The sequence below is a fragment of the Aulonocara sp. 'chitande type north' Nkhata Bay genome, linkage group LG13, assembly GCF_057382095.1.
Source record: "Aulonocara sp. 'chitande type north' Nkhata Bay isolate Kocher_YH1m ecotype deep benthic linkage group LG13, A_spYH_male_GT1.1, whole genome shotgun sequence".
Taxonomy (NCBI): Eukaryota; Metazoa; Chordata; class Actinopteri; order Cichliformes; family Cichlidae; genus Aulonocara; species Aulonocara sp. 'chitande type north' Nkhata Bay.
Window position 1 is genome coordinate 9,171,702 of NC_141356.1, and position 27,717 is coordinate 9,199,418.

The 27,717-nt window shown below is 41.3% G+C and overlaps 1 protein-coding gene across 4 annotated transcripts; it reads left to right on the plus strand.

The window, feature by feature from the left end:
- Positions 1-26,795, plus strand: mymx (myomixer). 4 transcript variants are annotated; one of them, XM_086258586.1, is made up of 35 exons: positions 1-640; positions 1,171-1,260; positions 2,495-2,638; positions 5,192-5,338; positions 5,810-6,001; positions 6,767-6,835; positions 6,933-7,016; positions 7,236-7,354; positions 7,457-7,571; positions 7,653-7,730; positions 7,832-7,947; positions 8,985-9,147; positions 12,543-12,688; positions 12,777-12,873; positions 13,193-13,342; positions 13,596-13,745; positions 14,247-14,503; positions 15,564-15,699; positions 16,366-16,560; positions 16,877-17,029; positions 17,900-18,117; positions 18,449-18,632; positions 18,717-18,872; positions 19,058-19,414; positions 19,671-19,790; positions 21,535-23,466; positions 23,892-24,026; positions 24,120-24,194; positions 24,275-24,361; positions 24,467-24,558; positions 24,662-24,747; positions 24,827-24,890; positions 24,978-25,192; positions 25,645-25,791; positions 25,894-26,795. In XM_086258586.1, the coding sequence occupies exons 1-35, from the start codon at positions 149-151 to the stop codon at positions 26,157-26,159; spliced, it is 7,227 nt and encodes a 2,408-aa protein (XP_086114712.1). In that variant the 5' UTR covers positions 1-148; the 3' UTR covers positions 26,160-26,795. The 4 variants fall into 4 exon arrangements, with proteins under 4 accessions (XP_086114712.1, XP_086114715.1, XP_086114713.1 ...); XM_086258589.1 differs by lacking the exon at positions 19,671-19,790; XM_086258587.1 differs by lacking the exon at positions 6,767-6,835 and having other exon boundaries at positions 6,930-7,016.
- Positions 26,796-27,717: the final 922 nt, after the last annotated feature.

Below are 27,717 nucleotides of genomic sequence, written 5' to 3' on the forward strand. Positions count from 1 at the left end.
GTTCCACCCTCCACTTGACTGCTGAACTGAGACTGGACAACTGTTTAGTCAGGAGAGCGCACAAAGGGATGAAACAGACTTTTTTTCAGAGCTCATTTGGACCTAAGCAATTTTGTTTTGTTTTTGTTTTCTTATTGGGACACTAGTCATGTCTGAGAGTATTGTGAGGAAGGTGCAGCCCTTTACCATTGGGACAAGGCTGTCAGCTCCTGCTGTGGCAAAATGTCAGGATTTTACACAGAGTTATCTGCCTGGCGAGACTCTGGATAACTGTGTGCTGCAGCACAATCTGAACTCGCTCTACCTCAGTGGATCACAGGTGTGTGCACATGGACCCTGTCTCGTCTCGCCGATTGTCAAGCAGGTAGCCCCCGTGAAACACAACCAAGACCGGATGGCAGCGGAGGACCAGCTGAACCAGAATGTTGCCTCTGCCTCTGCCGTCTCCAGATCAATAAAGAAGATCACAATCTCTGGGAACAAAGACAGGCCAGAGAACAAGATGACAGCAGAGCCTGCAATTACAGGGTGCACATCTGAAAACAACAATAACAACAACAACATCAGCAGCACATCAGAAGTACATCTGCCAAGGATAGTGGGTGTGAGCTGTGAGAATAAGCCCACTTCTCAATTTAAGGTACAAGACTGCATGCACACATAGAATTCTAACAATAAAGAAAAAATATGACTCAAAAAATATGGCAGTGCATTAAAACTGTTGTTAAGGTAAAAAAAAAAAGTCTAAATATAGATAAATATTTTTTGTCAAATATATGTGTAGCATACCTTTAGTTACATAAAGGATATTTGATAAATTGGCTATTTTAAAGAGTTTCAAAATAATTAACCTTAAACTTGAAGAGGCCAGTTTTCCAACACTGTTCTGCTTTAATTATAACATTTCCAGTAGAATATGAAAATGATCTAAACATGATCTTTTAAAAACAGAAAGTTATTAAAGAAATGGCTGTTAATCGAAGATATATTTGTTTTACTAGCTCCAACCGAAAAGGCCTGTTGGAATTAGTCACAAGCACGTGCGCTTTCACATCGTGTAAAACGTTAATTACCAGCGTTCATTTTTGTCTAGCTTTCTTTCTTTTTTTTTCCATTCATTATTGACATTTCTCGTCCCTCCCGGTTGCATATTTTATCCTAATATTTTAGGTTTTACTCAAAAAAGAGAGCAGCGATGAATTTCAGCCCATGCAGGGACAAACCAGACCGAAAGCGAACAGAGAGAAATCCCTACAACAGGTAAGATGCAAGCTAACTGCTAAATTAATGTCAAATAGTTAGCATTATTTAAAAGACATGTTTTAGAGTAAAAGAAGTGGTAAAAGAAGTGGAATTTTGAGGCTAAAATATTTTGTTATTACTTACTGTGCTACTGTGAGCAGCTGTCTTTAGTGTTTTATTTAGACTAAAGGGAAGCTAGCCCTTGTTGGGGGTTTCTTTATAGCTAGCTGCTTTTATATTATAAATTTAAAGCTAAGTGACACAGGGGTGGAAAACCAGTTATAAGAACAGTGTGTTTTGGTTGAATGCTACCCAGAATACTCGTTGTTTCCTCTTGATTTTGCTGTCGTGTATTTAAGACACGTTATACAGAACAAATAAACACTAAAAGTATATTTGTAGGATGTTGTGTAAAGCTAGTGGGCTGCTGGATTTGGCCGGTTCCAAGCTGAAGTCATTGCGTCTTGCGGATGAAGTGCTGTGTTAACAGCAGAGCTTGCAGAGGCAGGGCCCACTGGAAAACATGAAGTCAGGAGTAGATGTTAACAAAAGAAAAGGCTAGCTGAAGTACTTGTGGAGGCTGGTTGTAATAATACACAGACTGCCATGGCCTTAATTCCCCTTCAAGAACAAAACAAGGAGTAATTTTTCACATAATTTCCTATTTTGTTACCACAACAATACTTTGAGTTTACTCTGCTCATGTATTATTCATCCACGTTGTCAAAATGTTCTTATTACAAGAGATAAAGTGGCTTTGGTGCCTGTACCTGTGCAGGTAATAATGAGCGAACGTGATCTGTCAAGGCTCTTTAAAGATGACATGTTTACACATAAGCCTGAAAAACATTGGAGGATCTGCCTGTTCCTGCTTCCCTCTTGTGCCCAGATGTTTCCTGATTGGGGACCAGCAGGAATGCATGTCCATTAGTGAACTTGTGCCAGTCGTGTTCATTTCATCCTACGTGGTGCTGACAGTAGGTTTTTGTTAAGAGAGACCTTGGGGCCAGTCTGCCATGTGTTTCTAATGTGCCTGGATGGCGAACATAGGTATAATCAACGTAAGCGGACACTTAGACATCCTCTGATTGTGAAGTGATATTGCTGGAGAGCTGTGCCTCTTTCTTAAAGGTTTGTCAGAAGCAATCATCATCTGGTGTATGGTTTTATCTGTTTAAAAAAAAAAGGTTTACGTTGGAGACAAACTGCTCTTGTGTTTTCAACACTTTCTCTGTGTTGCATGCTCACACAGATATCAGTACCTGAACCGCAGGAGGATGAGCCTCAGAGGAAAGAAAGCCATCCACGCACACCGATTGAAGGGTCGGCAGCTGTTACACCTCCAAGTGACTGCTTCACTCAGCGCAACTCACTCTTCAGCAAGGAAGTACTGCAGGTAACACGAGGAAGGCATACCAGCGTATTAGCATCAGTAGCTCCTCGTGGTATTTCAGTGGGTTTATCATTTGTTTTTCACTCTTTGACATACAAGCTTTATTTTCCTGCTCTCCGTCTGTTTCTAATGTCTAATAAATAAGGAAAGATTTGAAGAGATACTTTTTCTATGGAGCTTCTCGTAAATTTGCAGCCTCTTATTTTACAGTTAATTAATCAGAATCTGTTTTAATCTATAAATGCTACAAAGACCACAAGCTACAGTGGGCTGATCCCAAAAGAAACATGTTATGCTGTTCAGTTAAAATCAGAAAGGAAATTGCCTGTTGTATGACCCTCAGAGGAGAACAAAATATGTACTGATTCTTATTTTGTCCCTAAGAACTGTATGAGCTGTGTTCGGCTGAGGGAAGAGAGGGAGGGGAAACCGCCACAAGCAATTATTTGGGGATGAGATCATTGTTTGGCTCCATCCCTTCATGCCTATTGCTCAGAGAGACTCAGCCAAGCAGCACAACTGGTTGTGTTATCTCACTGCTGCGTTTACCCCAGCACACACAAGGACATTTTTCAGCGAGTTCGGCTGAGGGACATTTTTGTCCAGCAGTTGGCTTTGCCATCAGACCTCTGTCGAGCAACCATCCAAGTGATAGGCGAGAAAAAAAAAAGAATTACATTTGAATATGATGTATGTATGTGTTAAAAGCTTTGTAGCACATTAACAAGCTTACTAGACCCATTGGACACAGTGGAGGATGCTTTTGTATGTTCACGGTTTTTGACAATTGGCTTTATAAAAGTGGAAGTTTAGGTACCTGGGGACCTGCCTGTTTTACAGCGATTTGGTTGACTGCTATTGCTGATGAAAATGTATTATTATAGTATTACATTTCTGTCAAAGTGGAAGTGAGCCTTCCAGGGAGAGACTTTTAATGGCCCCCGATGGTTCGAGCTAGGGGATCGGAGCGGGTCACAACATGGTGCAGCAGGACTTTGTGTAGAGCCATCTGTCTCCCAGGCTGCTCTGCAACATATCTTGCCTTTCACCATTTCATTTTCAAGATAGAGAAATAGAGAAACTTCAACCCCCACAATGTTCTCTGGGCCAAGTTGCATTACAAAAGAGGTAAAAAATGTGGCCCGTTAATAGATATTTTATAACTGTCAATCAACTGTCCTTGTTTTCTCTATAAATTCCAAAATCAGATTTCTTTCAACTTTTTATATTTATTTTAAAATTTGTTATGTATTAACTGCAATGTTTATTTATGTGGCCATATTTTTTTTAAACTGCAGTCCTTCTATTCTTTGTGGCTAGACTAAGGCCCAACTGTATGATTTGAACAGACCATTGTTGTGCAGAGTGGACAGGAAGAAACAAGGGAATCATAGACTTCCTGTATGAGGTCATTATAATGCCATGGGAGCCAGTGTGAGAAGATAGGGGCAGGCCTGTTTTGTCAAGCTCTTTTCCTTCTGTTGAAACCAGAAATACGCCCGTTACCCTGGGGGCCTTGTAAAGTTAATGACTTGCTCCTCTGGGGAGCAGTGACATCATATTTTAATCTAGAGCAAAAAGCTGTTTGGTGGATGTGTCATGTGCGGTCTTGATGTTTCATTGATTTTAAAGTGGAGTTGCTACAGAGTTTATTATTCAATGTCAGTCGCACCGAATTCCTTGGGAAATAATGCTCTGATGTAATGTCAAGGTATGATGACTTATTTGTGTGTGTAACTGTCAGTTGACGTACACAAAAGCAGCGCTGTGAAAAAAAGAAAAGTCCGGATCAGTCTGACAAGTAGAAGAACCTGAGCTGATTTATTAGTTTTTGTAACTTAGGCGGGCCACTGACTTCCATGCTGTGTTCTTTGCAGAAAACAAACACGTACTTTCCAACGCTTTCTGATTTTGGCCACCTGGTTTGGCCTTCTCACTCCATACAGAAGGCTGCCAGAAAAGGCTGCTCTGCAAGACAAAGTCTTATGCAATGGAGTCGAGGCCCTTGCCAAGAGAAACTTCTGCTCTGTATAACATGACACTGGAGAACAAAGAGCTGGTCTTGATGTGCTTGATGTGCTGTATGCTGTATTACAATAAGACGGGGGGAAAAAAATTCGGTCTTTGCTAGATATGTAAAATGATGACTGCTTTTGTCTAGTGTACTTTCATGCAGATGATATCTCACAATCCAAGCTCTAGATCAGCTTAAGGTGTGAAATGACTCGCTGCAAAAGAAAAAAATAGAATATACTGTTGGTCCAAATGTACAAATCAGTCTTCACCATTAATTTTCACATGTACAAGGAAGCATTGCGTCACTTTTATGGGTCCAAAATCAGTTTTTGTCATGTCTGTACTTTGTCACTGTCACAAAAATCACCAAATTGTTGTGAAAATTTGGCCAAACAGCACTGAATACATGCTCCCTAAACCAGCATGAAGTGTGTAAAGCAGTCTCACACACTCTCAGATTCAGGTCAGCAAACATATTAGTGAATAACAATGTGAAGCATGACTGAGACATTTTTGCCTGTGTTTGTAATTTGGATGTAGGCTGAGGCGTGGATCAAAGGCAAGCTACAGGATTTGAAGGACGGATGTAATATTCAGTGCTGCCCCCTGGAGGATTGGGAAGACGCCTCACAAATACTTCAGAGAGATCTTAAAGACTTTGAGAACACCCTGATTCAACTCAACCAGGTGGGAAAGTTATTCAAGATGAGACTGGACACTAACTGAAATATCACAGAGTTACCAAAACAAGCACATCTGAGCACCCTATGTCCAAAATTAAATGTTTATTTTAACTTTTTAACACATAATGGGCATCTGAATGTAACCATTAATCACTGCGTTTGGTGTTAAAAGAGCCTGTCAAATCATATAACACATAACATAATGGTAGGCACTTCCAGGCAAGAGAAAAGAGGAAACCTCAGTATTCCAGGCGACTCTGTCAAGCCAGTTTATACTTTCTCCCACAGGAGAAATGTTTGGAAATTGTGCATTGGTCATAATTAACATTGCTCGGCAGACAGGCCGGCAAGGGCAGAAGCAGAACTCTGAGAGTTTTCAGGAGTATATCCAAAACACGAATGACAGATGTGTTGCCTCTGCTCTGGGTGACAATTCAAATGAACAATGTCTTTGTGTTTCTGTGTGTTTTAAAAGATGGGTGAGCAGCTGATCTGTAAACTGAATCCCACATCTGATTTGGTAAAGAAGCAGCTCAGTCAGCTCAGGGACCAGTGGCAGACCCTCAAACAGATGGCTGCAAATCAGATGAGGGCCCTAGGAGGAGCCAAGAACCTGCAGGAATTCAACAAAAAGGTGGACAAGCTGGAGGCATGGGTTAAAGAGAAGGTAAGGAACATATCAGTCTTTCTCTACTTTTATACTACATACAACTAAAATTTTCAATTCAGGAGGAAGGAGCCAACCTTTGTGGGTTACTGGGTAAACTCAAAGTATTTTGTAATATTGGTTGTCTTTACGATGCAGGTATTTCCTTCAATATGTCTTATTTTCTTAAATTCAACACCAACAGGGTAAAATGTAATTTACGTTTTCTTTTTCTTTTTTTTTGCAATGTTTTGTATTTCACTGTTAATTCCTGAACATGTTTCATTTTTCTTATCCTGTTCACATCACCTTTGTAATCTCCCTACATTTCTCTTTCCCCTTCGTATTTATCAAAGCAGGCAATCCACATATTAAAAAACAGCAGTTAATAATGCTCTCCAACTTCAACAATTATGCCAAAACAGTTGGCCCAGAGGCAAATCTGAGTCTACAGGCAGCTCCAATCAACATTTGTCAAGATATTAGTCACAAAAACAGCACTTTCCAATACAGGAAATTAGCTCAGTATCCTGAAGACATCTCTGGTTTGTGTATGTTCACCGGTGTAAAACATCTGCCTGTCATTATCAAAAAGCAATCATCTAATTCATTTTAGGCCTATGTTTATCTCTCTGTTCATGTCCGTGTCTGGCACAAGGGAACTGATGATTGATAATGGACCTGTGGGATTGTAATGGAGGATGCTGGTTATGAAGTCTATAAAACATCCACCCTAGGAGACGTATTCTCCATTACGTTCCACTCATCCTTTCATCTGTCCCTTAGTATCAAGTTCAGAGTTCCTCACTGCATGCTGAAGGCTATTTCTGTTTAGCATCTTGCTTGGTAGCAGAGGTAATGTGGTTTAATCCTGGTGCCTCTGAAAAAAAAATAATGGTTGGGTTCCTAACAAATGGGGGCTATAAACACTGACTTTTATGTGTGCCAGCAGGAAGAGGAACAGTGTCTGGTGAATGTCCTGGGGGAAAATGTTGACAAAATGCAGTTGACTAGAAGAATTTTAGATCTGAAACAGGTGAGCTACTACTAATAATTACCCGAACACTGATAAAAGTGTTATAAACAACATTCCTGTGGTAAAAATATATGCATTTCCATATGTTAATAGCTTCCTTTACAGTTTTGTAGAGGTTTTCCAGTAATTTATCTATGGCTGCCTGTAATTTGTCTCCATCAGTGTATGGTAAAGACAGCTGAGGTCATAGTTGGATTGTGTTCTCCTGTTCCCCTGCAGGATGAGCAGCTACACAGAAATCTCCATGAGGAAATCAACAACTTGGCACTGAAACTGGAGAAACAAGGGAAGACAGATAGCAAAAACATATCCAGCAGGAGGAAACACATCAATAAAATGTTTGTCACTTACATTTGACTGAAAAATTGCATGAAACACCTCCAATCTAAAGATTAATTGAAGACTGAGTTTCTCTATGTTGCTGTCTGCTGTTTGTGTAGGTGGCTGAAGATGCAGTCGCATCTGAAAAACTACCATGAAAATCTTCATCTGGCCCTGGAAGTGTCCTCATTTTACCAGCAGGCTGATAATATATTATTTGCTATAAACAGCATGGTAAAACTTCCTGAAAACCTAAATATATTATCATATATTAGATCTGAGAGGCTCTTCCACTCACAGTGTCCCTTCTTTTAGAGGAAAAACATGTCTGTATTGAAAGACGTGGACAGCTTTGGAGATAGAGAAATGCGTGAGATCGCCAGTCAGATCATGGTAAGCTGTGTCTTTTCACTTAAAGCAGCACTGCTTTGTCAGATCTTGAAAGTGTGTTGCAGAAGCCTTCTCTACCTAACCTGCAGGCCTGTGTGTGGTAGATGCTTGATGTGAGTGTATCCCAGCTGTCGAATCTCCGTCCCACCCTGGCTGCCAGTGTCACACGGAAGCAGAGTGAGGTGAAGGATTGCTGGGCACTTCTTCAGAAGCTTTTCAGGTACGCCAACAGGCCAAGGATACCCTAACAACTTTGGTGGCCTTAAATATGTGGACCATTTCACTCAATAATTGGTCCTTTACAACTACCCAGTGAGTTAGAACTTTGTTTTTTCTGTCATTACCCTACTGTTACTGACGTCAGACGTATGCACTGGGAGAACCAAACAGTTTTCCAAATGAAAATGAGCTCTGCCTGAAGAGTTTTCTCTTCATTCTGATTATCCGCGTCTAATTTTGGTTTAAATCTGTGAAAAATTACAAGCAAAGAAAAAGTCTGCCGTGTCTGTTGACCAGTTAGCACACAGATTATCATTTACCATTTACCTCTCAGTTTAGAATATGAAGTTTTCTGTGCTGATTTGGAATTTGGAGAGGTGTACAACATGAATAATGTATTGGCAAAACTGCAAGTTGAAAACGTGGTTTGTTCACCTCTTACTATTAAAATCCTGATGTCATCTGAAACAGTCTGCTAAATCTGAGTAGAACTTCTTTACAAGCATATTTAGTTATTTTTTTATAGAATGTGTAAAATACATTTATTGTTACTGTAACTACAAGCACTATGTAGCCAGACTTTTTTTTCTTTTTATTAACTATCCAGACTTTTGCATCCTTAGACTGATTAGGGTGCTAGAAGCTGTATCAAATTAATGACTACAACCAAAATCATTGATATTTTGTTTCAAGTTCCCAATTTTTGTATCAGAAGGCCATTAGGTTAAACAGATGGATTACTCCATTTGGTGAAATAATCATAATAATAATGATTATAATCATAATATTGCAAAATTTGTAAATTGTGCGAGTCAGAGCTTCTGACATCCATGTGCAAAAACTTTCTCATGTTAGTAGCCTATCTTTAGATCCAAATATTACATCATGCCGTCTCTTATCAGCTGCTTTTCAAGACTATTTTAATCAAACAACACAAACACTGGCATGAAACTTCAGAGCCATAATTGGAAAGAATCGCTGGCCTCTGAAGCCCTGCTGTCAGTACTACAGTAACCTCCTGGTCTGCTCACCCTGCAGGAGTGACAAGACCACGCTCTCTCTCTCTGGCTCCACTTTCACCAGGGAAGATTCTGACCTCCTGACACTGGCCCAAGAACCCCAGTGCAACATGGGAATGGAGGCAAATTGTATCATGGGAAAGGAGGTGAAGGAGGAGAAGAATCATCTGAAAGGCTGTGCTGTAAGTAGCTTTTGTATTTCACTGTAATACTGGAGAAACCACATTGTGGTTCCCAAGTAGGAGAGAACAACTCCATCAGTGCTGGCAAAAGATGACACCAGCCCCATTCAGTCCTACAAAATCTGTGGCCTCAGAAAGTGACGCACTTCGTCCTTTGGTTTGGAAACTGCCTGATATACAGCTAAAGCACAGTTTTCCAAAATAGAATTTGACAGATGTGCTGTAAAGCAGTGGCTTCTACTCTTGGCACCCAAAATACTGTTTTCCATCTTCCCTCTACTTAATTATATCATCGGATGTCCCAGTTTTGGAGAATTCTGTGATAAGATGGTTTGCAAAAATACCAATTTTGTGCTTAAATCAGTGCTATAGAGAAAAAAGCAATATGTAACTGTGTTTTCTATTTTTTGCCAATCACCTTCTGTATCATCTAACAAGAGCCCCAGTCTTCAAATGTTGCAAATATTGCCCTGTAGGAGACACAGGAAGAGCTTTTAGAGGTGTTATTTGTGCTGGCACAAGAATTACATAAGTTTCCATGAAAAATGTCAAGCCCTGACTGCACAACATGGTTGAACAGTGCGCCAGAGCAAATAAGCCTTTCCCTCCAAAATTTCACTTCATGGTAGAAAAATATCTTGGCTTTCAACCATTCTAACAAAAGTACAGTCATTGAATTAATACTATATTAACAGAGGGTCCATAGTTCAGTCCAGGGTGAATATTCTAGAGAGTATGTTTATTCCTTGGACTTGACATTCCTTGTCTTGGAGGCCTACAGGAACTTTATTGAACTCGCGGGTCCTCCTATAGTTACCGCACTGCCCATAAACCTGACAGAAAGTCTGATTATCCAGAAATGTAAGTGTGGTTAAAACCAGTAATTATGTGAATATTTAGTCTTTAAACTTAGCGCATTACATTTCTTTGATTACAGTGGCTGTTTGAGTTTAGCCTAGAGCAAAGCTGTTCTTGTATCGCTGACCTTGAGCACTTCTGATCCCTGCTGGGCCCATGTCCTAACTTTGTCAAGCCAGAAAGTACAGATGCTTGAGAAAGCAAACTTCATTCTTTCCATTCTTCTCATGTTACTATTTCAGTAAATTTCTCTACTCATGTTTTCTCGCATCTCACCATCTGTGACAGGAGCCCATCAGGGCAGCAAACCTGACTCAGTTGTTGCTCTACAAACACTGATCTTGTTGCCATGGCATGCAGGACGACCTTGAGTGAATGGTTAGAATGGTCTTTATTGCACTAGGAGTTAGTAGTTGCCTGGGTACACTGACTATGGGAGCTTTACTTGTCACTGTTTTATGGAAGGGTTAAAAAGACACTCCATGAAAAAGCTTGGAGCCTTAAAGGCCAAACGCAGTGCTAAGCACAAGCACAGGTACCTGTTAAAACAGTAAGAGTAATTTGTCACATAGTTTCACAGCACCCTAGTGTATGGAATTGAGCCCATTACTTTTAAGGGTGCAATGACGCAGTTACATGGATCTTTAGGTTAATAGTGACTGTGAATTATTTGCACATTTGCATATGTGTTCATGTGCACATACACAATGTATTTATTCTCTCTGTTGCAATAATTCAGTCAATTAGCTGTAAAGGTTTTAGTGTCTGTACGTGCTTCAATATATGCATCCATGTCTGTTTTAGCCGTATATAGCCTCTTGTTTCTGAAGGTAAACATGGCTATCATCTGTTTCTCTGGCTAATTGTAGCCAGATGCTACTGCTGGAGACCAGATGGGTCTGCTGCTAAGTGATAGTTCTTGGCTGACATCATAGCACACTACAGAAAGACACACAGGGTGAGAGGAGATTAGCAGAAAAGGGATAGGAAGGAAGAGTGAACAGTATGCTGAAATGGTAAATGATTGGATAAGATGGTAAAGCACAGAATACCATTAAATATGACATACCAAATTGTTAAACGGCTATTTTTTCTGTAGCTGATATTCTGCCAAAGTGAAACGACACGACATGTTTACAGTGGAGTGCCCTGCAAAAATGAAAGACAGAAGCAAATGCCTGTCTGCAGAGGAGACCTTAGCAATGATTATAAATTCTTTGACACGAGGTTTTTAGCTCTACTGCTTTAGCACATAAATGGGCCTATAATTTGCCTCTATGAAACTCAGCCTGGCCTATAAAATGACTGGCATGTTGGTAAATGATGTTAGACCCCTACAATTTACTGCACTTTGCATAATTTTGGAGGCGACACTTTTCTTTGCTCCCTGCCTCACTTTTTCTATAAGCCCAGTCAGAAAATAATATGATTAAATTAAGGGCCCTCCATAAAACACTGTTATAAATGGATTTTTTGTATTTTTTGTATAATTGCTATGGCACATTGCTAAGTGCTTCCATAACTTTATAATTTCATATTCAGTATATATCATCTGGTTTAGTTAAGAGAAGCAATCAAAAACTTACATGTATAGCACTGTATAGTTAGAAACAGCACCAACATCAAGAAGTAATTACCGAATAAAGCAATAAAAAACAGCCTAAAACACTTGAATTAAATATTTGTATACATACATATACATAATTATGAAAACATCAGTTTAAAAGAAAATATGTTGTTGTAGTACACAGCTGCTCGCAGCAGGATGAAGAAGGTAAAAGACCTGCACTCAGGATAGCCCAATGTAGCAGTCCAGATACTTGTGGCTCTCATTGGAAACTCCTCAGTAGAGCCCTTTGGCCAACCTTTAAAATACTCATATGGTTGTAAAAGTAGCTTAGTGGCTGTTGACGTCTTTAATATATTTCTGCCCGTAGACAAGGTTGATCGCTGTGGCATTGACCTTTCTAAAAACTCCAGAGTTCTCAACAGAGTCGGGGTGGATGACCATGGAAATCACTGTCTAAAGCTGAAACAACACTGCTGCTTTAAATGGGAGCAGGGGCATGGGAGTTTGAGGGTTATATTTCTATCTACAATGGCTCTTTTTATGATCAGAGTGGTTTAACATATGTTAGTAACGTTGTGCTCATTCATTTTGTAATTTCACATTTTTAAACCTTTCTTGCCATCTTTAGTATTGAAAAAGTTTGATGCTGTCAAACAGAAATAGCTTCTACTCTGAGACTGGTCTGGGCTGTTTCACTAAAAATAGCGAACCTTTGTGAGTATGTTTTGTGTCATTTACAGGAGAAACTCCGGGCAGCTGTCCATGTTGTCCAGCGTCCAGCCACATTGTAACATTCACATTAGTACTGAGCTACAGCAACGCCTCATTGTCTAGTGACTGTTCACAGCATGAAATCCTCTTTTCTGAGACGTTTAATCATCCTGTCAGCATTAATTCAGCAAAGGCCAAGCATTACTCACACACCATGTTGCTGATCTTTTGGATTTTCCTACTCCTTTGTCCACAGAGTACTGCTGACGGTGGGAGTGGTAGACGAACACAGAGCTGCCAAAGCCAGGAGCAGCAATCAGTGAACCACACCTCTTTACCAATGAGAGACAGCCCTGTCTGCATTGATGATGCTATCGTCGGAAATCAATTGAAGGGGGAAAGGTGACGTTTCTGCCTGGCTTCTCTCGCCATCTTACATAATGAAAGGTCTTTATGTAAGTCATAATTGGAGTCTATGTTTTCTTTGCAGCAGGAAGCCCAGAACAGAACCCAAGATTGCCACCCCCTCTCCAGGCCACCCACAGCTTCACATACAGCTTCAGAGGTTCACTGTGTCTGCTGACAAGGTGACTACTTCCCCTGCCAGTCACACCCACTATTCTCCCGACAATAGAAATCAATTTGCAAAACTGTTTCCATGCTCCACACATACAATTAAAAGTACAAAAACAGGTTAGCTGGCAGTAAGGACTGTGCCTTCAACATCAGAAGTGATTGCTGTTAATTGTCAGCATAGCATTTGTACTCCGCAATATGGCCATGTATTTTTGCATTAACTCATATCTATCACTTAGAAGTTGTTTATGTGGTTTCCTGTAGCCTCAGCAGCTAAATCATATGTGTAAACTGTTCCTCATTACTCTCTTTGCTTTTTTTCCATCTCAGACTTTGTCATGGCTCAAAGACAACGTGTCCATGGCTACACAGGTGTGTTCAATAGCCAGTTTTGAGGGGCTGGAAGCAGCAAAGAGGTGTCAGCAAACCGTTGAGCAGGAAATCCTTAACAACCGAGCCAGGATAGAGGTGGTCAAAAAGGTAAACTGAAGCCCACTGTCACATTCACAGTTTCTCTTGAAATAAAGCACTGAATGAATTCCTTTAAAAAAATCTCCCCACATTTTGCAACTTGGGTTTCTTGGCAGGTCTGGTTTATTAATCAATGAGCTGACATCACGTCTGAGACAACTTTACTTACCCAAAGCTTTAGATTAGTCTATAGTTACAATATAAAATCCACTTCATTTCTTATTCATAATTTTCTTTCATCACTTTAATGAACCTTCCTTAGGAGGGCCACGGGCTGGTCCGGGCACAGCACCCGGGAAGCACAAAGATCGAGGAGTTCCTTGGCCAGCTGGAAGTCCTGTGGGAAGAACTGAGGAAGAGACACCAAAGGAATGCTGTCTTTCTCCAGGCCTCAGAAGAGCTGGGTTTTAGGGTAACATTCTTTTTTTTTCTTTTTTTTAAAGAAAAGAAAATAGTTCACAGGCTGTTCTCTCTTCTCTGTTGAAATTTATGATTATGACAAATTATCCTGGATCCTTTTTATCCCTACTAAAAGCTTTCTGTTCAGCCAGATCCTGAGCTGTATGCATGCACTCATGGTTAGAAACTTGTTTACTTTATCACCTTAATTGGCTGAGTTGTTGAGATGTAGTCACAACATTTTATGAAGGCTAATCCAAGGAATATAAAATGTGCTCAGATATAATTTGATTATGACTTGGAAAGAGGCTGCAAATCCAGATTGATGACCTAGTTGGAAACCATGAGTCATGTAAGTCTTAGCAACTACTTCCACGTATTATTGTTGTCTTTGAACAGTGCCTTTGGTAGTTTAAACTGTGCATTAAATCACCTTGAAATTAAAGCAGGAAAACTTCTATAACATGAGACATAAATTGCACTCCCCCAACCTCTCCATGTCTGTTCTGTACAGGTTGTGAAAGTGCTCCAGGCCCTTGGCAGCTTGGAGGCCTGGCTGGAGTCTGTGGAGCTTTCCATGAAGGAATCTGTCTTAGCCGGTGACCCTGAAACAATGAGCATGGCTGAGAGGGAAAGCCGTTTGCTGGAGAAAGAGGTGGCATCCCGTAGCCTGGAACTCAGTGCTCTGAGGCAGGAGGTGGACCGCCTTCATAGTCACAGCCACCCACGTACACGAGGGCTGCCGGCACGCATGGAGGAGGTGGAGAAAAAGTATGTTAGAAAGATAGGTCAAGGGTAGCCCTTTGATATTTGTCATCATGGAAAGTTCATGTTATGGATCTGAGCAATGAGACTCTGGTGGTTTTTCTCATCACTGTGGTCAGGAAATAAAGGAAGTCAGTGTTTCCAAGAGGTCACAGGTTTGGGCTTGCCATGTTTGTAATCCAACATGGAAGAGTTTGTTCATAAAGCTCCCCAGTTCTTATTTAAGACAAACAGTTTCACCCCATAAACCACAAATATATATATAAATATATCCATAGATTTTTCTCTAAGTTGGCAAAAATATCTCTCCATGTGCTCATCATTTCACGGCCAAAGTTTATTCATTTGTGATTCATGCAGCACTTAGTGAGGTCTACCCCAGAGTTTTGACATGCACTTCACCCACAGCTTGTCAGTGTGTGTCAGAGTCACCCATTCCGTGTTTGCAAGATGACGCCTCTCTTTTTGGTTGGCCCTTGAAAGACAGGTTGTTGCCATGGACTCTCACTAAAACTTATGATGCTGGCTGGTTTACCCAACATACCTGTGTCTATAAACAGAAGTTCAGACTCTGTAAAGAACACCAAGCTGACCAAAGAAAATACAGATGTGGAAAGGTCTCAGTTTAAGTGTTTCCAGGGTGGGGGTGTTAGATGGGGTAGGGATGGCCACTTGTGTAGTCTGAGGTCCTGTTGATGCAGGAGGCTCTCGCTAAGCAGCTGAAAGACACTTGTTATGATGTCATTATTTAACAGTGCACACAAGCAATGTAAGGGTCATTTATTCTGGAAAAATACCCTTTCAAAAAGATCCCTTTACCATTTCCTATATAAACTCTGCACAGTGGAGGTACCTCAGTGCACTAAAGTACAGGATATGTTTATGTGACACATGATATATGATAACATAAGCAGTGCTCTAGCACGGTACGAGTCACCTAGTAAGATGCTTGCGGTCTCTGTAATGTGGTTCTGCTGAAGGATGCAAGGTTGTATATGTGGATGTGGTTTACCATTTAGGTGTAACTTTTGGTTATAACATCCCTGCTGGTGTTTGTGTTTCCCAGGTACCACCGTGTCCAGAGTGCCCTGACCCAGCAGAGCTCTGAGCTGCAGGACACGCGCATGCTGACCGAGTTCCTGGAACGTGTGGAGCTGGAGGAAAGCCAGGATCTCAGTGGCAGTCAGTACAGATTAGGGCAGGTAGGTAAATTTTTCAATAGTGGCATTTAAAGGATACGCTTGTAAAAAGTTTTAATAAAAAAAATATATTGTTGTGCATGTGTAGCCAGTTTTAGCATTACAGGTAGCTTTAGTTTGTTGTCAAATTTTGCATTCTACCTGAAAATCTGTAGTTTAAATGGTAAGTACGCTGGTTCTTAAATATACTTTTCTACTCTATCTGAGCACTCAAAGCACTTTACACAAATTCCCTCATTCACTCATTCGCACAAGCACTTTTTTCTAAGCTCTTTCTATGTAGGTGCTTTTATCTAACATTCATACACATTCAAACTCTGAGGGATTTATTGGAGAGCAACAGACTGGAGCAGACGGGGATCAAACCACCAACCTTCCCATTAGTATGTGACCTGCTCCACCACCTGAGTTACAGCCACACTGCAAACACAATATAAATCCATTTTATGAACTCTACAACAGCTTTAAACTAAAAGCAGTCCTTATCAAAACTGTTGACAGTGTTCTATGAATTAATCAAAATAATATAGTATAAGAATTTTTAGATTAAATTATAAATTCAGGAGTGGCAGTATTGCAATGCACTACTACTTTTTCTCATTCACATTACTACCATTTTAATTCAGTTGAACTTGGCAAATGAATAGTAACTCTTTTTGTACCTAACAGCCTCTCCACAGTGAAAATTCCCCAGCTCCTACTTTGCTAACACTTCAGAACAGCGGCAGTGGTGAGCCTCTGTTAGAAACCATGGGAGACCCCGTGGAAGAGCTACGAGAGGCTGTAGAGATGCTGAATGACACAGTGAGAGAAAGAGGTCGGTCACAAAGCCACGACCAGGCTATCCAGGAGCTGATGAGCAAGGTAAGAAGAGGAGATTTTAGATATATATATATATCACACACACAATGGCAGTGAATGAGTTAATAGGCCCAAGACAGGCCACCACTCCCCCTCACATGTGTTTTTTTGTGTTATTTCAATTTACTCTTGGTTTAAGAAAAAAAAAAAAAGTACACATTTTAAAAAAGCACATACGCAGATGGCTGGAGGGGAATCCATGACACCATTTTAAACTAATTTGCAATGTGGCTCTCATTGGAAAACAAATAATGTACACTGAAGTATAATGACTTAATAACATCCTATGAGTACTCATGATGACTTGGTGCATCGCCAGCATGCCAGCCTGGCAGTGCGCGTGGAGGAGTGCGTGTGCTTCAGCAAGGATCTGAGCCTGGACATCCTGGAGAAGGAGACAGACATGGCCATTCAGTGTGAGCCAGATCGCTGTGGCCTAGAGGCTCTGCGGGAGGAGCAGGACCACCTGGAGGTGAGAGAAAGATGCCGGCACATGTTGTGATTATGCTGTAAACATCTGAAATGATTCATTTCTGGTAATGCAGTCCAGTATTCCATTACACTGATGTTGGATTATGGACAGTTTGCCCTGTGTATTTAAAAAAAGGGAAGTCCCCCCAACCCCGACTGTCTTATAGTCACCTCCAACACATTGTTCCACAGTCTGTTTCCTGTTGTGACATATTTTTTCACAACAACAACAAAAAAAGCCTGCCTTTTCTCCTTTGTGCTATGAGCAAGCTACATAGAGCAAGCAAAAGTTTGTTATTCCCGTGGGATATTTATTTGTGCTTGCATGAGTCACTGTTGTGTTAGCTCTCAAAGTGTATGTGTGTGTTTATGAGCAAATCTGGTAGGGTGTGTATGAGTGTCCACGGTTCACAGGGTTGGAGATGTGAAGTTGGGGATGGTAAAGTTCTGTGTGAGTCATTTTCTGGGCAGTGTTATGTTTATCACACGCACACACAGCTGTCTGTACTTGATACCTTTGAAAAGCAGAAATGACCTAATCTCCCAAACTGAAATAACTGTGCCGTCAGCAGACAAGCATCTACAACTCAGTGTTCTTGTGGCTTACTGTAGCTGAGAAACGTTATGAAGTAGTGGTCCCAGAGAACCCTCAACACTATTAATTACTGCCTCGTCAAAAGGAGGACAAAAAAATTCCAACTGCAAGCTAGCTATAGCGTGGCAGCCCATATGTAGACCATATGGGCCTCTAACTGAATAATATGCATTAAGCTATGGAGATGAGGTCATAGTCAGAGATACAATTGGTACAGGCTGTTTGAGTGAGTGGATTTGATGGGAGATGATAGATTCTTACTGTGATTCTCCACAGACTGACTACGAAATCATCAGGGAGGAGGTAAAGGAGTTGCAGGACCAGGCTTCTCGACTGAAGGATCTGTGCCCAGAGAGAGTGCACGTACTAGATGCAAAAATTCAGGCTACACTGCAGGCCTGGAACGAGCTGGGAAAGAGCGTGACAGAGAACAAATCACGTCTGAAAGAGTTTGCGCAGCTCCAGGACTTCTTCAGGAGCTACCTTGCCATGATGTAAGCAGGGCGTGAGGATGTTGTGACCCTTTTCTGGGCCTCAAGTTATTTCGTAATCAACTTTTGTGAGAACATCTGCCCCTTACAACATCTATCAAGGAAAGAACAGGATGTTCTCATTGTCAAGCACAGGTCCCTGGGGAAGTGTATAATTTAAGATGTGCTGAGAAGGTCAGAGCAAGTTTCCTGGGCTGAGTGTGACAGGGCAATGAATGTCTGTCCTACCAGGGAGAGCCTGGTCATTCTCATGCTTTGTGAATGTATGGTTTTTCTCACAGCCCTGTTGCTTGTCTCCTCCACTACCTCCCACCCCAACCTGATCTCTGAATAGCTCATGGACAGAAGACACCAGGTCATGCATTTTCTCAGATACCACCTTGCATTTTGGGAAAGACGGGCAGACATCACTGGTTGCAGAGCTGGATATGCAAATTGAGCAAAAGTTTGAGGAGTTTGATGAGCTGGCCGCCACAGGCAAAAATCTTTTAGACAAGGAGCACCACCTCACACAAATGGTGAGCAGGGTTTCACACGTGACTTTCTTTGAATATATTTTTGTTTTTATTTGGTTCTACTTTACGAACTCTAATGTCTTACAGGTAAGAGAGCGTATGGAGGAACTGAGGAGTATGCTTGGGTGGATCTTGGTACACTGGAGGGCTCAAAAGCAACAGTGGCTCCACAAGAAGAGCAGACAGGAACCTTCACAGGACAACATTTACTTTGAGGCGACAATGGGCCCGCCATCAACAGAGGTAAATGAGCAGAGGGACACTTACTGTAGAGACAGAATGAGTGAATGAAGGCTGGGGAGAACAATATAGCACCAGTGCATGTATGTTTTTGACAAGTGGAAATTGTAATATAAAATGACAAATATTTGTAGTTCAAAGTGTTTCTAAACCATTGTGTTTTTATGTTCTCTTTCCATGATACATAGAATTCAGCTCCTGAGCCAGAGCCCTTCCATTCTCATCAATCCCCAGTTGTCACCCCTACTGAAGACACAACAAAGGCAAGAAATAGCCAGCCATTGTGTTTGGTGCCCAGTCATGCTGAGAAACATAAAGAAGAGCCATCAGAAGATGGGTATGAGATCATGAACAGCATTGGACCCCAGGATGATCCTCCTAAAGCCAACGTGCTGGTGCTTAAAGAGGGCAGCAGCCCTCCTGTAGGGGGAACAGTCAACCTCATCCTTAGCTTTGGTAACACAGGGGACAGCCAGGTTCAGGTACTTGACCTGCCTGCTGGGACAAAAGAGGTAGTGGAGGAGACCTCTGAGCCTGTCCACAGGGTGAGAGACGCACTCATCATTTCACACTATAAGCAGCTACACAGTAATATGGGGCGTCACTATTAATGCCCACATTCACTTCTCTCCCAGAAGCACTGAAACAGATGATATTTGTTACTGTTCCTGAAGGTTAATGCAGTAACACGCATTCCCTGAAACCACACTGCATGGGATCTCCCTTCTTGACTGTCTTGCTGTTCATTCCCCTCTCTCCTTTGGCCTTCACATCTTCCTTTTTCCCCGTTTTCTCCCTCAGCCCACTGTGCCTCAATCTTCTGCCTATAAAAACTTTTGGAGGCGCTGCCAGGGGCTTTTGGAAAATACTTTGGGTAGTTTAAAGCGAAAGAGAAAGATTTATCGGCAGAGTGCAAATGAGGTAAACTGCGCGGTGTGAACTGGCATTGCATGCTGCATCTCGAAGTGTACTGGGACTGCATGCCGTGTGTAGCTCTTTTCTTAAGGGAGCATGCTCTACTAATCTGTTACAAGACACAGCCAGTCTGCAGCTTCCCTGGCTTGTTTCCTTCGCTGTAAGTGAGACATAAGAGTAACGGGAAATAAGTCAGGCCGAGGTGCTATCATATTCATACTGACACCATCTCCAAAGTCGCTGTGGCTGGAAAATTTATAGTTAACATGAGAAAAGTGAGAAAAGAAAACAAACTGTTTTACTATTAAAACTCAGAGTTTCCCCACTTAACTAGAGTCGTAAATGAAAATCTAAAACCAAATAAATTCTGTTTTTAATGTAGTCCTTTCTGTTATGATTTTTAATGGGATGTGAAAAGAAAGGTGCTACTTTTACAATCCATTTGTAAAAATATAAACGTAATGAATAAAGTGATCTACCTGACATTCAATAGGTGAACAATAATGTTCTGTTTTCAGGAAAAAAATATTGTATTTACGTAACTTTTATAATTTACTTTAATGCTTGCAATAGATTTATAACAATACACCCCAAACCACAAGTTGTACAAAATCTGTGTATAAAAAGTTTTTCAGTTGATTTACATTTCTTGGGAATTTACACCGAAAATAAACTGTTATCTTTGCAGTATTCACTACCATATTTAAAGCAGTTTTGCTCTCCATCATGCATTCCAGCCTTAAAAGCAAGAGGAATGATCTCAGTAATCTTGATGCACTGAAAACAAATCTGTGTATTTTGGCAAGTCTGTCTTTGCAGTAATCTGTCAGCAGTCATCGTGCCTTTTCAGCTCATCTTGTATAAACTCAGATGAATTGTTAAGTTCCCACCAGAAAATCACACAATAAAACCTGAGCTTTTTCTTACTGTTAAACTTCTTTGGGCCACAACTTGTTAAATGAGCCAGGATTTAAAACTGAAAAGATTTGCTGACAGAGACAGAATGAGGGTGATGAGTAAGAAGAGCACAATCAGTCTTCTACCTACAGTGAACGTTGACAGAAGCTCTCTCTTCTTTGCTGTCATTTCACTACAAGCCTGATATAAACCTGGTCGTGTTTGACTGCGCGGCTGTGCTAAAGTTGTTTGAAAGCAGTGACCTCATCCTCTCTTCATATGAAAATCATGCTCCAAAATGACTCGCAGCATGAGTGCTCTCTCAAGTGCCAGCAGAGGTTCAGTCATTAGACAGAGAACTGTTGCTGAACTTCGAAGAAAAGCCCCCAGACTGCACACCATGATTTATAGTCTGGGGTTTCCACAGAAACAAGAGATTAGTCACAGAGTTGAAAGGTCAAGACATTACAGCTGCGTATGACGGCATGTGAAGCCACATATGATTCTGATTAAGTCCTGTAAGTGTGCAGTTGCAATAATGTTCATGTTCTTTGTCCTTACATCTAATGTTTTTGTCTTCGATAATTTTTTAATACATTTACATTGTTGTGTCAGATTCATGCATTCCTGAATCCGTTGTATTCTTGGATGTGTGCGATCATTGTCTTAGTCAATTTTGCTCTCATGTCATCGTCCATCTGTAACACATAAAACAGCTCTTGTTCTCACAGAGGGCTGCAAGGCTTCAGCCTGCAGCACGCATGAGTCTATGGTTAACCATTTTTAGTACAGTAATCTCACTAATATAAGAGCTTCCACACATACCTAATATACTTTTTTCTCTTTTTAATAGGTAAGTACCTACTTGCATGTCAAGGATAACAACCTGGCTGCGGCCCCTGTGTATGAGAGCATCACCTTGCCCCGCCAAAAAAGCCGCTCCACAGCCTCAGCCTCCCCGACTTTCTTGCCATCCTCCTCTTTGCCATCCTCCTCAGCACCTGCACTTCAGGGAACCAACGTAACTTTCCACAACACGACAGGGAACGGAGGCAGCTCCATCTTCAGCAGCATCAAGAGAATGGGCAAGAAGCGGAAGAGGAAGAGAGACGCGCGTAGACACACTATCCAGAAAATCATGGGAGTTGAGGAGCAAACAGATGGGATGCCTCATTGTACCTCTGAGACAATCACATACGACACACATACATGGCCACTGAAGGAACGTCGAAGGAAGAAGAAGAATGGGGATGGAGTAGAAGCCATTGCCTATATGAAGAATCCTTTGCTGAAGGACATTGATACAGAGTGTTCAGGGGAATACAGCATTACTCCATATGCTGTTTCAGCAGGACCCACCACTACACCCACAGCAGGTCAGGTGAAAAGCCACTGCAGGTTCCTCTCCTTGGGTTCTGTATTGAGTTTTGATCTACCTAAAGATATGAATCTCATTCCCAGCATTCAGGACATCATTACTATTGCCCCTCCAGAATCAAAAAAAGTAGCCGGGACTGATCCAGACCCTCACTCGCACAAACAAACATTCCTGAGCTCTTTCAGACAGACTAGACCCACTCCCACTGTCACGCATGACACTTCAGCTGAAAGCAGCTTTGCTGAGACACAGCTATCTACATCTCTTGGGAAACATCTTCCTGGTGTGGACAGCGGTTTACAACCTCCACCTTCTCCTTCTGTGGAGGAAGATGAGGATCAGACTGTACAATGTAATGATTTATCTAAAACCCAGGTGGCTCTTTGTGAGGAGGAAAAACAGGAGTGGGACAAAACATTGTCAGAGATTAAAACCAGCACAGCTGAGAAGGATGGGACGGTCCAGCCTTCACAGTTGCATATTTATGTGAACCAAACCTCCACCTCCACTACAGCTATACATAAACACGAGTGTCTTAGTGTTCATACACTCATTAGAGACTTAAATGGACATCAGTACCACAAATGTGCAAGACCCCACAGTTTTCATGAAGAGAGTCCTGGACTTCAGTCAAGCCAAGCTTCCTTCATGAGAGTCAATCTGAAGTCAACAAAGAGTGTTCGACAGGACTCTGTGGACTCTGGCATCTCCACCTCCAGCAGTCTCAAGCTTTGCAAAGATGATGCTCCACGTTCTGATAGCATGCAGCCTAAAGGAGTGGTGAGGAAGCTTATATCTCTTGAAGTGGGAGGTACAGAGTGCACTAAAATAAGAGAAAATGATTCAACAGGTCCACCTTCACGCTCAACAGTGATAGAAACAGAGCCTGTCCACCTTGATCACCAGCAGTTTGAGGAAGAGGAGGAAGAGCTAGAGGACATCTGGAACCAGACTACTAACTACAGGCAGAGCATTTGCTCAGACATCATGTACCAGCCCAATGAGGAACCTTTAGACAAAGCCAAAAAGACACCTTCAGATACAACCCCGACTGTGCTCTACAGAAACCTCGTCACTGCCTCGGCACCCAACCTTCTTGTGGCTGAATTCAAACTGCCCACCCACATTCAGAACCTGCTGGGTTATGAAAAGGGCCAGAGTCCCAAAGATCACCTTCCTCCACTGTCTATAGGAGACAGAAGGTCCTGGGCAGCTTTTCCTAACAGGGAGCCAGCCAGCAAAACTTCAGTGACAGTGAACGAGACTGCTTCAGATCCAGTGAAGCTACCTGATGTAGGGGACAATCAGAGATACATTTATCAGTACAAAGAGGATGAGGAGGAGGAAGAGGAGGTAGAGAAGGCAAAGGTGGGGGCGGAGGCAGACGAGCACACAGGTTGCTTGAAGGTGAGGTCAGGGTGTGATGATCCCACATGACTGAGATTATACTGAAATTACAAAAAGAATTTTTTCTCACACATTGTGGTGGGTGGTCAGACAGACAAGTGTGTCAACAGTTTTTAACGGAATAGATTTAATTACTTTTTCATTATGTAAAAGAAAAGACAAAGACAAATGAATTCAAAGCCAAAGTAAATCAAAGCAGAAGTATATGCAGTTCTAGAGACTTAGTGCTAGGCAGGATAGTAGATTTTATGGTAGTAGATGTAGTAGAAACATGGCATATACTTTATATACTTTCGTATGTCAATATGGCTTGCACATTATGTGTAGTTACTGTGTGCATGTATACTGCTCTCACCCCAGTTGCATTGTAGGTATTCAAGGCAGTATAGCTACATTAAAAAGTTATATCTTCTCACCCTGAACAGGACCCGTCAGTGAGTCTCCTGTCAGTTCATATGGGTTTGGATGGGATCTGTCAGCAAAGGAAAGCCTCACAGAGCCAAGAGGACTTGGAGAAACCTGAGGAGCATGTGGCCTCAGGGTGGCACTGTTTCACCTCAGTGAGTGTTACTGCAGTCTGTAATGGAAATCTGGGCTCTTCTATGAGTTTTCTTTTTTCATTGATTTTTTTGAATTAATTCACTTCCCTTCAGAGTGGAAAACCTGAGCTGCAGTCTATGGAGGGGATGCTTGAGAGGAAGCACAAGCTGCAGCTGGGAGGGAAGAAAGTAAGAAATGTTTAAGCCAGCACAGTCAGCAAATGTAAAGCGTGCAGTCAGCACTACACACTCTTATCTTATTTTCACAGGCACCCTCCAGAGGTTGGAACTCCTACCACGCTGTCCTATATAGACACACCTTGTGCTTCTACCAGGATAGAAAGGAGACTCTGAGGGTAAGCCAAGAAATCACGACAAAAGGAGCCCAAGAGAAAAGTGAGGATTAATAATTGAAGTAAATAGAATGTGGTCACTGATGATTACACTGTGTTGTGCTGCAGAGTTCTGCATGTGGCCTGCCACTGAACCTCATGGGAGCAGAGTGTTTACCTTTCCCAGAATACACCAAAAAACCCAACTGCTTTCGATTAAGGTCAGATTGTAGCAGCTGCTGTTTAATAGAAATATACTGATTTAAAGGCAGTGATGCCTTTCCAGCAGCTGGAACGGTAAAAATCGTGTTTTCTGATCTTTAGGCTCCGTGATGGGTCTGAATATCTGCTTAATGCATCTTCACGCTTTATGATGAAGAAATGGATGATGAAGATACAAGCAAGCACAGGTAAACTAGTTATTTCACAGCTCACACTGAATTAATGTTCAGTATTATTATTCTAATTCATTTGTGTGTGTTTTTAAAGGTCAGACAGTGTGTAGGTCTTCAATATTAGGTGTCCCTTTTAATGAAGATCTCCCCAGTTCCTTGTAAGATGCTTTCATATAATTTGAATTACACAAAATCTTTGATATTAATTTCTGTAAAATAATAGCTTGCAATTCTTTTGTCCACAGAAAGCCCCCCTTCTGTTTTGGATGTCATGATCCAGACGGTTGCCACTGTTCCTCTCAACATGATGTCACCCAACTGTTTCCCAGGCACAACCCACCGGGTACCACCCAGACCAAAGAAATTGTTGTCCTCACCAGAGAGTTAAATCACATGACACAGAGTCACTTCAAGCGTTTGGATGAACATTTAATCTCATCCTCAGATGCGGGCTGCTGCGGTGAGAGCCTCTGCTGTGCAGACAAAAGCTGCATTTATCTGGGACCAGTTTAACAAATACCTCTGCCCCACTTTCGCACACGGCAATACAGAATAAAATAGACCCCATTCTCCACCGCCGGCTTCTGATTAGTCCCACTGGGCTGGTGGTTAGAGGATGCACTCTGTTACTTATTGTTTTACGTACAATTTACATTTGATTTATTTTAAGTGCAATGATTTTATCAGCTAATGTAGTATAAAAGATTTAATTTCACGGCTTTGGATAACCAAAGAACTAGTGAATGGTTGTTGCAGGTACAGTTGGTACCACTAGGGGGAGCTAAAGTATTGTCTACTTGCATATTAAAACAACATAACTAAGACTGGTGTTAATACAATAAAGGGTTTTGCTTTTCCTCGCTCCTCTGTCACTTTAGTCCTATTTTTAATGTTCTCTCTGGCCCTTCCTAGATGTTGATAAAGGCAGCTTAAAGCAGATGATGACTCACAGACTCTCTGGAGGCTTCAAAGACAACGCCTCTTCCTCTCCCCACTCCCCTTTATGCAGCGGTCAGGACTGGCTAAGTAGCAAGCGTCGCTCCCACTCCTTTACTTCATGTTAGTATGCAACTAGTAAAATACATTTTAGCATTTATAATCTATAATATCTGTGTTATTTCTTTTTGTCTTCTAATGTTTTCTGTTTGGTGTTTTTTGCAGCAACTTACCAAAAGATCAAACCCATGTTGCGCACCCCTGGAGGCAAAGGCCTGGAAACAGGCTCCAACTACTGTGTGACTCTGGTGGTGGGAGACAAGTCAACAGACAGCGCATCAGCAAGCAGAAGCTCTGAGCCTCCACTGCTGGCTTTGGCTGGGTGGGAGCAGGACAAATATCAGGACGCAGCTCTGAGGAGCTACGTGAGCCTGCCGCGGCCACGCAACAAGTCTGTCTTCAAAAAGTTCTTTGGGAAAAGGGACCTCTGAGTTTATCGATGATGATTTATAGAGATTGAAAAAATAGTTTCGAATGTGCAGTGCACATATTAAAAACAGTTACTACTGACCATATTTATGATTAAAAGACATACCACAGTTTTATTTTTGACGGATTTTATAGAAATCACTTAGCTGGCTTGAAAGTCCTTATATTAAATCATTTTTATGAGTGTTTATATTCTTTTTCGCTTTTCTTGTTCAAGCAAAAAGAAGAAAAGTGTATGTGTGCACTGTGTAGTTGCAGATTTAAATCTGTATTCCTTCTTTTTGTTTGAGTAGTATTTCTCTTTTTTTGGTAATCTTTGTATAGAAACCCACCTGCTCAGCAGACGGTCTGTTTAGAATCCCAGTGGTATCATCTTGACCTGGTTATGACCAAGTATTCACCATATCCTCAACTCACGATGCTCGTTGTACTATTACATCTTTACAGCTCCTCTGTTTCACATGTTTCATGTGTGTGCGCTTGTGTGTATGAGTTTGTGTGTGTGTGGTGCACCAAACTAATTTACTTAATAACCACAGATCAGCAGTTTGATACTGCCGAGCTTGTTTGATACAGATACTAATGTAGCAGAGACTATTAATAATAAAACATAAAAAAAACTTGCTGTGGTTGTGATTAAAAGAAATCATTTCTAAGACAGTTTTGCTTAAAATTTCTGTTGCTGGAGCTTTGTTGTCATCTCGGGAGGCTTTGAAGAGAAAAGGGATTAGATGAATAGAGAGATTAAAGGCCAAGCTAGGCTAAAATTATCCTCAGATCATTAGTCTTATTTTTGCATATGTAAACCTGACATCATTCAGAAGCACCAGATCCAGGAACTCTGCAGACATGGCTGCATAATTAGTCATGCATAAAGCATTTGCAACACTGTTTAGCATTACAAAATATCTACTGATTCCCTAAAAGATGCCTCAAACAGATGGCTTTGAACACAGAGTGCGCATGAAAATACACTGAAAACTGCAAAGTCAAAAAATATCTTAAAATGCTAATTATTTCCATGTGTGATGACCTATAGGACCTACATAAGTATGAGCATGGGCTGTGTTTGATCTATAAGAGCAGCTCATATCAGCTGAGGTGCAAATGCTGCGTCTGAAATTTTAATTTCAAATTTGAAAGTCCTCACACTTCATGCAGAGGCTAAAAATTGCTGAACTGTTAATTCAAGTGGAAGAGACTACCATGGCTGAACTGTTTTTGGGAGCAGTTTAAGCTGTGGAAACATTAGCTGAGCTGAGCTTGAAGTCTCTGTCCTTGATAACTTTCAACATGCACTAGTTACATGCAGACCTTCATAACATACTATGATTGTACCATTAGGCCTGCACATACACATTAAACTATATCATTTTACCCTGCAACCACTAAATAAAATTTGTGTTGAGTAACACTATCACTGACTTTAAACCCCCCCCAAAACAAAACAGTTGTGAACTTTTAAGTCAGACCATGTTGCCAAAAGTCACACTGTGGTCTTGGCACATACCTATACATACACACATGCACAGAGCAGCTACAGTAGCGTGTGCAATGGAA

Coding starts and splice junctions, on each gene's coding strand:
- mymx (XM_086258586.1), top strand. CDS start 149: ATGTCTGAGAGTATTGTGAGGAAGGTGCAGCCCTTTACCATTGGGACA. Junction 24,748..24,826: donor GAAGATACAAGCAAGCACAG/GTAAACTAGTTA, acceptor GTGTTTTTAAAG/GTCAGACAGTGTGTAGGTCT. Junction 25,193..25,644: donor CTCAGATGCGGGCTGCTGCG/GTGAGAGCCTCT, acceptor GGCCCTTCCTAG/ATGTTGATAAAGGCAGCTTA.